This window comes from Alosa pseudoharengus, unplaced genomic scaffold (assembly GCF_046254945.1).
Source record: "Alosa pseudoharengus isolate Yale_2024_CS ecotype anadromous, Long Island Sound unplaced genomic scaffold, YU_APseudo_1.1 YU_APseudo_1.1_scf_10, whole genome shotgun sequence".
Lineage (NCBI taxonomy): Eukaryota > Metazoa > Chordata > Actinopteri > Clupeiformes > Clupeidae > Alosa > Alosa pseudoharengus.
In genome coordinates this window covers 15,520,276-15,532,465 of record NW_027468565.1, presented here as the reverse complement: position 1 = coordinate 15,532,465, position 12,190 = coordinate 15,520,276, and the positions used below count along the sequence as shown (strand labels likewise).

General features: G+C 41.6%; 1 protein-coding gene across 1 annotated transcript; it reads right to left on the bottom strand.

Moving 5' to 3' along the window:
- Window positions 1–3,642: 3,642 nt before the first annotated feature.
- On the bottom strand, window positions 3,643–10,045 carry ccnd1 (cyclin D1). The gene is made up of 5 exons (XM_076265325.1): window positions 9,620–10,045; window positions 8,200–8,415; window positions 7,572–7,731; window positions 5,174–5,322; window positions 3,643–3,980 (listed from the first exon to the last, which is right to left on the bottom strand). Exons 1-5 carry the CDS (start codon window positions 9,815–9,817, stop codon window positions 3,822–3,824), a joined length of 882 nt encoding a protein of 293 aa, XP_076121440.1. The 5' UTR covers window positions 9,818–10,045; the 3' UTR covers window positions 3,643–3,821.
- Window positions 10,046–12,190: the final 2,145 nt, after the last annotated feature.

Below are 12,190 nucleotides of genomic sequence, written 5' to 3'. Positions count from 1 at the left end.
AGAGACAGAGCGAGAGCGAGAAAGAGAGAGAGAGAGAGAGAGAGAGAGAGAGAGAGAGAGAGAGAGAGAAATGTGAATCTGAATGCTATTCAGAACACAGCAATGACTTTTAAAGTAAGTCACTGTATGTCATTTTGAATCATTATTGTTAGCTAGAAGTCAGTACAAGTCAGTCAGATATGACAATGATTGCCCTCCGCAAATGCCCTCCCCTCTCTCTCTCGTAAGCCTCCCACACAACTGCTCTTAGCCACTGTTTGTCCTGCTCATTTTGAGTGGACTGTGGGAACAGATTAGTGATTCATGGTTTCTCTTTCCCTCTGCATAAACTGCAGATCAAAGGCATTCCATGCATAACAAAATAGCATGTACAGTCTCAGTTTCGCACTTACACACCCACACGCACACACACACGCACACAAATACCCTAAAAGACAGAAAGCCAGACACACACACACAAATGAACGAGCCCATTGAATTTAATTATTTCCATTTTATTTTACCTTAAAATGATGTTTTAAACATACTGTATTGCGCACAAATTTGGAGTAATGTGCATTTCAGACCAAACCAAAGTCATAAAATCACAAAGCAATCTTTACAGTTGGCCTGTCTGCCTCCCCATTAGCTTATCACTACCATCTTCAATGACACTAGCAGTCTGTACACAGTCTCCAACCTGATGTCACTGTGTAAGACGTGCCTGACACTCAAGCAAATCAAAGCCTGACAACCAATCATCTCTACTTCAGAGACATCAGAGAACATGTGCCCTCTGTTACCAAGAAACTGAATGGGTTTCTTTTATCAGTAAAGTCATGTAGATGTCTCTGAGGTAAAATACCAAACAAACAGACAAATAAAAATAAAACAAATTAAAAAAACGTAATTGCTGGTCGTGATAGAAAACAAATGACTCATCCTTCTGGGTCCTGGGTTTTGCAAGCAGCACAAAAGAAAAAAAGATCATGAACTCTGCCCTCTACTCCAATTGGACTGCATGTGGCCTGAATAGCAGCACTGTAAAAGGGAACTGTGGGAGGCATATCTCTACACTAACAGAAGCTGAGGGAAGCTACAGTGATCCTGTGCTCAAGGCTTTTCTATCACTTCAGTTTCCTGAATAGCCTTATATGGGATAAGATAAAATGCCAATTCAAGTGGTCTAATCGACTTTTGGTTTCAGTTTTGGAGAGACAATGCAAATAGTCTTGGTCATATTGTGTTTTTGTTTATTGTGCAGTTGATACACTTGATTTAAAAATGCCAAATACCTGCCATTACAAACGGAGTACTCGAAGTACATCAAAATAAGGATGGTGTTGTAGAATTACCAGGAAAAACAAAAACTATGGCTTCATGAGAAGACCTGCCATTTTTTAAAATCTATAATATATATTTTCAATTTGTACAAAACAGAAAAAAACTTTATAAATATATACATGGGCCATTATCGGCCTAATGGGGCATTACAGTCTCTTTCAATGAAACAGTTAGCAACTCGAAGAGTTCAATAATCAATGGCACCAATTACACTCTGCCTCAACCAACTCCCTGCAGGACCCATTCGGATACATGGTTTTCATTTAGCTCAATTTCAAAACATCTACATGGAAATAAACTGACAAAAGAAAAAGTCAGGAGGAAAGGAAAACCTGGACTAAATGAACAAAAATCCTGTAAATAGTCATGAGGTATAGTGGAAAAAACAGGAACTTTTTCTATTTTTCTTTCTTTTTTCCTTTTTTTTGGAATAGCGCGCATATCACATTAAGGAAAAAAAAATGCATATCACATAAAAACACACTACAAAACAACGATGTCAATAATATCATTTTCTATGAGAAAATTAAAACCTATTACATGGCAGTATATTGACACTGTAATAAAAACATATTCACAAAATAGCAGCAAACAGTTTTATAAGAGAAAAAAGCATTTTTCTTTTTTCTTTTAAAGTCATCAATATTTGCTGGGAATACCTCCATAGCAGCTCAGTATAAGGAGTGTTCGTTCCACCTTTCTTGCTTTTTAACTGTACAATCACTCAATGATTCGGCACTTTTTCTCTTACTTCATGCCATCAGTTCGATTCTCCCTCAGCAACTCATTTTTCAGTTATTTCCCACAAATTGTATCTTTCACTGCCCTCCGACATATGGCAGCAGACATCTTTGAGTTTGTGCAAAATCATCTAATAACCTTATCAATTGTACAGTTGAAAAATGGGTAACACTTAGTCATTTTTCCTCTTCGAATTTCCGATGTACACTGATTCATCATGGTTTTATGGTTTTAAAAACAAGTGAGAGAAAAAGACTCTTTCCGAGGCCATACAACTGAGTACTTATTGCATTACGTCAACAACTCTATCTATGACTAGTTTGTTAGCAATTGTGCACTGAACAGGTTTAAATAATCATAGAGACTAACCATTCTGTCATAATCCACACTGGCCTTGAAAAGAGAATATGTTTTGCAATAAATAGTCATTAACGCTTAATATAACTATAAATTACATTATTCTAGTGTTTCAATATGCTTCAGATGCAATTCAAGCAACAGAGAATGCAATGGTCGTGAATGTGTGTCATGAAACGTGAAACAATGTACACTGTGAGGTCATCATCGTGTCTGACTATGACCCAGATAGCTTTTTTTTTTGTTGTTTTGTTTTAAACATTAGGATATAAATGCTGAGTCTTACTCTCTAGAGCTGGACAGGCAGTTTAAAAAAATGTCTCACTCTGCTGTCATGCCTTTCCTGAAACCACAGAGGTTAGATTAGCTCTGCATTGCAAATTGCCAGTATTTTCCACCATTCCATGTACTGGTTTTCTATGCTGTACTCAAAATAGTCAGTAATGCATTATTGACTGAAAAGTGCTTTTAGGTGGAATGGTTTTAGAAAACATAAGACAGCATAGTAACATGGACGACTGGTTACCCTTGGAGAGGAGGCTTGCAATAATGACAATATTTTAAAATGGTCTTTCAAAGTTACTCTGCATACTGTGCACAATACACCTGCACTACTCTGTCCATTTTTGATAAACTGAACCTCAATAGTGTGCCTATTGTCATCATACAAAGGTTTTTAGCTGTATGGATCACACGACCAATTTACAGCCTTCAAATTTACAAATTAAATGTAGTGATGACAATCAGGATGTCAACACCTAGGTAACATACTCACTACATTAAATATCTGTCCAGTTGAGACCCTTCTTGTTTGGTTTAATGCAGATCAAGGCCTTGGCTTTGGCCTGGGTGGACTGCCTGCCTAAGCTATGAGGCTTCTGACTCTTCAAAAACATATCTGTCATTGAACAGATGTCCTCAGTAAACTTTTTTTTTAGTTATGTTAGCTTTTTGAAGTTGTCAAATAATTTCTGTGCAGCCTGATTCCAAAATAAGGTCTACAACGCACATAAGATTTCATATGATGCGGATCTGTATGGCAGACAATATTCTATTTCGGTAGTTCTCTCAAGATTATTGTGAAAAACAAAACAGTCAATTGATTTTGCCCAATTTATGTTTCCATAAACTGGATTGAGGGGAAAAAGAGCCAAAGTGACCGCATGTGAGCAAAGCATTGATCCCTTCTCTTGGCCCCCCAGGGGGGGGGGGGGGGGGGGGGGGGGCTTGGGGGTGTGTGTGGGGAGGGGGGGGGGTCAAGCACTATGCCGCGAGCACTAGAGCGTCCGTGGGAGTACAGGGGTGCTGAGTGACCGCAAAGCATCATCCTCCTCCGTCTCTCCCTCTCTTCCTGAAAAAGCCTCTCGCCGAATCGTTGCACGGCCTCTCGTCCTCCCCACTCAAATGTTCACATCTCGCACGTCCGTCGGGGTGCAGGAGAGGTCCACCTCCTCCTCCATGCTCTTCGTCTCTGTGGAGCCGGCGTGCTGCTGCTGCGCCTGCCGCAGACTCGTCTCCAGCAAGGACTCGATCTGCTCCTGACAGGCCCGGAGGCAGTCCTGTGGATGGACAAAGAGAGAGAGAGAGAGAGAGAGAGAGAGAGAGAGAGAGCGAGTCAGCACAGGCGGAAACACTGCAGCAGCATATGCCACCTGTTGATCAGCCACAGGAAGTGAGACCAGGTGCATCTGCAACTGAAAAGGCTGGTGGAGACACGTGCCAAAAACCAAGCCAACGTTTTATTGTTTGCACTTCCATGTTCATTCACTTCATTCAGCACCATGATAACCAAATTATCTTTCATTGTGGTATTTTCCACTCCCACACAGGCCAATAAAAATGTAAAAAATGGCCTGTAAAATCTATCAAAATGAACCTCCATTCCTGCCCTTCAACCCCAGTGGAAAGCTTTGTGGGCACAGGGGAAGGAGCAGCTGGATTAGGGGGGCTGCCTCAAGAAAGGAACAGCAGAAACCCAATCTGCTGCCACCAGGCCCTGGCCCCCCCAAGACAATGGGAGGGTAAAGCCATTCACTTGGCCGAGGCCTGAGCAGGCCTGAGCCACTGTGCAGGGAAGGAGTGCCCTACAGGGAAACTCACGCTAATGATTTGGGCTCTAATTACTCGCATCAAAGAGGCCTGAGGAAACTGGAGCCGCCTGGGTGTGAGAATGAGGCTTGAGAAGTTCTGCGCGTCCAACAGCTCGCACAAGAGTGGGACTGATGATGAAACTTGGGACATATGGGTTTGTAACCCAGTAGGGCTGCTGCCCAAATGCCTCCCCATTCTCTCCGGCCATCTTGCCACACTATTGCCTAGTTGCACCTTACAAGTGCCGCCATACTGTAGTAAGAGTTGTCAATCCAACAGATATATTTCTCTGAAGCTGTAAATGTTTATAGTTTTGTGGTTTTATAGGCTTCCACTAAGTGAGTCTGCTATGTCGGAGCATGGGCTCTCACCACCCCCCCTGCAAGGGCTTTGATGAACAGGAGGTCTTGTGTTAAATACAGGTATTCACAAAGCTTCCTCTCTCCTCCCCTTAGCAGTCTCTTTCCCATGCCTCTGCCACCATAAGAGCCCAGCTCCCACCCCCTGATCAATAACAATAGGCACAATGGACCTGGGGATTTTTAGCACATTGACGTAATGCTAGTGCTGGGACAGAGCGTCTGCACCCAAGCCATTCTTAACGGCAACTCCTTCCTCCTGCCCACACATTTTACAGCATCATGTAGTAGCCAGAACTTACCGGATCACTCTTGATGATCTGTGACAGCAGCTCTGTGAGGTTCTGGGAGGTGAGTGACACGTCCAGGCTCTTCAGGTGGAGGCCCTGTACGGCAGCCGCCACGCTCCCAGCAGCAATCATAGAGGGTGGGTTTGCGATGAACTTAACGTCTGCAGACAGAAGAGAAGAGCGAGAGAACAAGGTGAGACATTGCCACTGCCAGACAAAAGACACTATTCACATTCCTGGCATGAAGGATCCTCAAAAAGCAGCCTTGTTAATGGGCCTGTAGCATTGTCATTCTGAAAAACCACTAGGCCACTGACTGCCCAGGGAGGGTAGGCAACATGCACAAAACCTAGACAAAGACCAGGACCAGGCACGACTAATGTTTGTAGGCCATTCAAAGCACCTCATCCATTGCATTAGCCAGGTCTGAAGAGAGTAGCTCATGTGGTATGGGGTAAGTGCTAGTTTTGCTTAGAAACACCTGAAATCTTTTCATATTTATCTAAATAGTCATATTCATTTTACTAAGGTAAGCAAAATCCAGTGACATAATATACAGCTTTTCACAATCCAAAAACAGAGAGAGAAAGAAAGAGAAACCGCAAATATGGATATCAGTTCCCCTCCCCCTTCCCGACCTGTCATAAATCACCATTTAAATCCCCCCAGTTGGACCTCTCTCTGGAAACATCATGTCTAACATCCGCTTTTCAAATGGTTCAGTAGATTATAAATCTTCTCCCGTGCCTTTCCACACATACGAGCACAAAAGGAAAGAAACAATGGTGGAATTGGGTGTCTAGCAACTTCCCAGAGTAGCAACTCACGATGCTAGGCTACTCATCTAGGCTAACACCACGCACCAGTACAAGGACTAGCCAGTCCTTTTAGCATATTAACTACAGGAGTCTTAAAGCCTTCAAGTGGCACGCCCGCTACATAGTGTCGTGAGTGTTTTGTTGTCAGCTTCCTCTTCTTCAACTTGCTGCGCCACTCTGAAAGGCGGCGAACCAAGAGCACACAGCAAGATGAATCCAACTTGACACTAGCATGAAAGCAGTAGGGTAGCCCCATTATTTTTGGGCTCATATTCTGGCTACCCAGTCCTAGACTTGCATCAAGAAATGGGGGTGGGGGGTAAATGGCTGTAGCTCTTTTGAGAGCTGTAGGAATGCCAGCCACCCTGAAGGAAAGACAAAACTGAGCCTCCTCTCAAGGGAAGGGGGAGGGGGAGTAAAAGGGTCATCTCCTGCACTCCTTGTTGAGTGAGGAAGCTTGAAAGTATTTTGCTAGGGCCAATCAAATTTGGGAAGAAGAAATTGTCCCTGACGCCAAATAAAAGAGCTGGTGAGAGCTAGCGGTGCATCTGGCCATATGCAAATGTACACAAGGACCCATACAAAAGAGGAATAACCACGAGACTGTGCTCAACGTTGCTGTTTTTTCCCTCTTTAATGAACTTATCTAAATTCTGCTACATGGCAATGCTTGGCTTAATCAATCACAAACCAGGACGTTGGCCCTATGCACTTATTTTGGGTTCTTTCCTGCAGATTTGGGTAACTTCTTACCCTATATCCATCCACATGCCCATAAGCCACCTCAAACAACCTTTACAGGCAAGACGCTCTCGCTCACACACACAACCACCAAGGGAGCCCAAGACTGAGCCCATTCAATCTCCTCAATTAAGCAGTAACTTCAAACAGCAAACCACAAGTTAGGTTTTCCCCCTGACCTACCACAGCACAAAGGGGGCTTCGTCCAACACAAATCCACTTTTGTCTGGGGGAAGGAGGCAGACTGGAGGCCTATGTCCGAGGAATTCTTTTTCATATCACCTTATGCAAACCCCCTCCCCCCACCCCCCCAACACTGCAGTCCAGCCCCTCTCCACTGGCCGCAGGAGTCTGGGCCTCCCCTATTGTCCGAGCCTTAGCTGTGGTCTAAAGAGATTTCCAGTGGATGGAGATTGGCCAGTGCCCTGGCACACAGAGAGGCTAAGTATCATCCTGAGGTCCTCACTGTGAGTCAACAAACAAAAGAGGGGGGAGGGAATCTGATCCCCTGACCACTGGAGTGGCCGTCCCAACCAGGGGTCTCTCTCACAATCCATCATGCCACACATGATCTCGACTTTCTGAAACTCATAAAATTCCTTAAATAAGTGAGATAAAAGCACTAGTGCTGTCCTGTGCACATGGAATATTAAGGGGTATAGCACATAACACATTTGGAAAGTAGAGACAAAGGGGGGTAAAGTCACAGATGAGGTGAAATATGATTCCAACTATTTGCCCGCTTAAGCAATCCATATACACAGCATCCTGAGAACATCAACTGTTTACCCTCAATGTATAAGCACACAGAGCAGCATTAAGAGATTGAACCCTGCAACAGCCATGCATACCTGTAGCACAGAGGGCCACAAAGGTCTGAGCATGTTTGCGAAGGATTTTCTTGGTGTCCTGATGAATGGGAAGTTTGGAGAGGAAATGTTCAATGAAATCGTGTGGAGTGACTGACGCTAGATCCCATTTCAGCTTGTTCAGCACAAGTAGCTCCATTTGCTGAGAGAGGGAGAGGGTGAGAGAGAAAGAGAGTGAGAGACTAGCCTTGACAAGCTATGACAAAAGCTCAGTGAAGTAGCCTAGGCTATACCAACCACTAGAGGGTGATGGAGCACTACTGCGCAACACTAATCCTTACTGGAGTGCCTCTAGCGTTCTAGCATTGCCACTAGTATTACGAAAATAATCCAAAAATGATATAGTTTTGATCAGGTCCAAACTGTTCTTTTGTTGTTTCTTCTTTCTACATGTATTTAAAGTCACGTTGTTACAAAAGACGGTTTGACATGTAGAGTTGGGCAATATACAATGTAACAATACATTCATAAAGAAGTTGCATGCGAATATACACAGTAATGTTAAAAACTGAAAATATGAGCTGCAAATATTAGTAGTCTACTTCTACTTCTAATTCTACTGTTTCATGCATTGTAGGAAAATGGTATATGAAAAGTTAAGTAATCGTACCAGTAACTCGCCAGGTCGGATTGAATTGTCGGTGTATATACACAACTTCTCAGCTGTTAAAGGAATGGTTTCCTTCATTTTTGATGCCAAAAACATGCAAGTGGCTCCCAGTAACTGTAATCTTGTTTTCTTTGTCGGCTCAACGGACAAAAATCTGTCCAAGTAATTCATAGCCAAAGGAAAAACCTCCTCTTCGCATTTCTGTTCTTCACAGACCTGTGAAAACCGGAAAGACACAAATTAGACGAAAGCAAAGTAATGTAGTTTTCATAAACTCACTTAAAAGAAAATGTTACTGCTAAAACATAAAGGATTTCATCTATATATCGGTGCTGAATATGTTGCGGAAATGTCAAAAGTAATTGCAGACGTCTCTTTCAGACACACAAAGGTGGCGTCAACCGCATGGCTTCCACAGAAATTTGTAGTTCGTCATATTTTCAAAAAATATTTTAAAATATTTTAAAATTGTTTTACAACATAATATTTAGATGAAAATGTTGTTCAGACTATATTCTATCAGATCCGCTCATTAAGACCACGTTTTTTGCATTGTAACGCCTAAAAAATAATTAAAATTATGTCAGAGTGTTCCTGAAAAAGCAACATGTGACATAGACCTCTTAGTGGCACCCAACTTCGAAAAATAATTAAATTTATATCCCATTGCACGATTACAATATAACCAACATGTAAATGATCGGCAAAACGTACAATTTCATATAACAAGTGAGACATTACTTAAACAACTTGAGATTTTATTTTAATAACAGCTTAATCTCACAATGTCTCAAACTCTCGAGCTCACGAGACTTTCTTTTTCAAGCTAGGGAGTATCATAACCTACAAGTTATATTAAATAACAATCCACACTTAAGAAACATTCTACCCAGATACTTTTGATGGTATAAGTAATGGAAATGTTAGCAGTAATAGAGCTATTTCAGCTTTTTAAACGCCGATTACTTTGCCACTGGGAAACAAAGATGGCGCATACTGGCACTAGTTGCACTGCATACGTGTACATTGCTGTTTATTTATAATAATATTTAGCTAATTTTGTTTCTGTCTTCTATCCTAATGTAATCTATACGTTAAAACCATATCCTTCAGCTGTTATCTTGAAACGAAATGGCAAGACTTAAATCTTCTAGGAAATACATTGATACACAAGCCTATAGGAGATAGCCTATCGAACGCAACTAAAAGGTCGATTTAGTTCTATTAGGCCAAATGGTAACACACACGCACCAGTACACAACCAAAGCGATGAAATGTAGTAAGTAACACATTATAACATGCAAATAATTTGATAAATCTAAGTCCAAAGGGCATAGCGATAAGTTTACATAAGGTTACTGAATGTCGAGGAACATGGAACACATCTGCCATGGAAAATATTCTACAACAATGAACGAACCTCAAGCATCCATGTGGCAACAATTCTCCTCATGTAAGGCACAATTTCTTTTTGAACACATTTTAAGTAGTTCGTGGCAGGAAGGTAATTGTCTTCAGCTTTGAGCATTGCTTGTAGAACTCTGTCATTGAGCAAATTCGTATCTTGGTACGCTCTCCTAATAGTCTCCACTTCGCAGCAAAGAAGCTGGTGTTCCATTCCTAAGACAATCGCTGAAGTTTGGGGGCTGATAGAGACCGACTGTGCGCTCCTCGTAGAAGTTCCGTGGATGCTGCCTGCAGCTACTGCCGTCGAAGCCCTCTAGAGGTAACCAGACTCTGCCCTTCGATAAAAACTCCCCTTCAGTGCTTGAGCAATGACGTTCCTGTTGTTAAGAGATCAAAGCTGCAGCGAGCATGAGGGAAAGAGTGGCCATGAGGAGCGCAAATTTAAAGAGCTAGGCATTCAACATAGCACATAGTCCTTCCCATCCAGGACAAACCATTTCGTATTTGGAAGTGGGAGGTCTTTCCTCAGAGGCGGCTGGGCTGGACGGTGCCAGGACAGGGGCGTCAAGTTGAAGAGGGCAAGGATGCTCCAGTTGGGGGTAGCATTAACTAGCTGCTTATTTGTTTTACCCAACATACGGATGTCTTTAAAATACGCTGTTAAATGCCTGCCAAATGTAAATTCAAATAAAAATGTGTAACATTTACAATATTAAACCAATATATTATCTCTGACATAACATAATATTTGGGAATGTTTAAAATTATACTTTGAAAAAGTTTAATCTGCATGTCAGATTAAGATCCCCAATATGCCACAATCATAATTAATGTATGTAATGGTAACTATTGCAAAATTACACTTACACTTACTATTTCAACCATTTCATAGTTTACAGGTCTTGCTAGTCATCGGGTATAGATGGACTTCATCAAAACCATCAGATAGTAAAGAGGAAGCAATAATCATTGCACTCATAAAAACCTTGGAGTTAAGAAAACATCCTGAATGTATGTTTGAGCTGTTATGCAAGCCTTAGCTCCATGTTATAACACCATCTGCTATATTGTGGGTATTATCAGTATTTGCAGTTATCAACTTTTTGTTTACTGAGTAATTAATTCTCACCTAAATTGTTTACCTCTGTGCAACAGCTATGCAGAGTAAATTAAAGAAAGAGAATGGAACTTTACACTTTATGCTTGTGCTTTATATCTATGTGATCAGGACATAGACATTGTTATTTTCTTTTTGCAATTTCTCCCTGCTCCCTGCTGTGTTACTTCATTGTAACTAAATAAAACATTTCTTACTAACTTATTACTTCCACTAGCTTATATTTAACAGAATATGCTTAGTTAGATGGTCAAATCGGACTCAAAAGAAACCATGGAGTCATCCGCCCAAAAGGTATTTTAAATACTTGTTAAATACAAGTTAAAAGCATATACAGGAACTTCAGTATGTAGACCATTAAATACACACTTCCTTGTTTATTTCCTGCTTGCCCCCCACCCCCCACCACCCAAAAAAAAAAACATTCACTGCAGGTAGAATGATGTAGTAATGAAGCCTATAGTTGTGTTCCTGTCGTTCAATGAGTTACACAGACAGTATAATGAGCAAGGAATGTATGGCCACCCATATTCAGATGGGAGGACCTATTTCTTTAGGTAGAGTATAGTCTCTAACTAATGCACAATAGGCAACATTTGCATTGCTCTAAAAGGTCATACTTGCCCCTTTGACTAATAACTAAGTTGATTGTCTATATCTTGCTTTGCTTGGGGATCACAGCATTTGACCTGTTGAACAGAGGAACTTCCTGGTTCACTGCCATTAAATGAACAACAGCAGAAGTATGTGCCAAAGTTTGCCCAACCCATGTGTGGGTTAATGTCAAATTCTTTTCGAAGCAGGGTGGGAGAGATGGCTGTGAAAACCTTTCCCACAGCTCAGTCCAATGTACATCTCTAGGTGAGCTATGTGACAGGATAATTCACCCCTCACCCCCCAAAAAACATTCACAAATCTTTTTTGATCAGACTGTACACTGGGAAGGAAGCACACATAGAATCATTCCAGGAGAACTAGATTGTTCCTCTTCAAAGCACTTTTGTTTTTGTTGTTGTTTTTAGCATCTAGTTTTGTGCTAGGCTACTAGAGGAGTTGTGCTAACAGGTGTTTGAGGAGGAGCTGCAGTAGGCTCTGTGGGCATTCTGAGCCAATCAAAAGTGTTCACAAGCAAAGTGTTCTAGAACTGTGGTCAACACTGCATTGTCTCCTGTGGGCAGATCTTGACCCATGTCATTACAGAAACCAAATTCCATCACCAAGAAAAGACTGAGCCTTGACAACCCTATAAATCAACCATATAATGGAAAACCAATTACATCAGGAGGGGTAGAGTACCGTTTAACAGGAATCAAAGATTAATGTCCATTACTTGCAGTCTCTTGACCACAACATTGTGACCCCGTAGCTGTAAATCAAAGACGCTTGAAGTGAATCCAAGCCAAAGAATCTAACTCAAAGAATAGATATAAATTGTTCACATAATCCATGTCAGTAGGTTCAAATGAT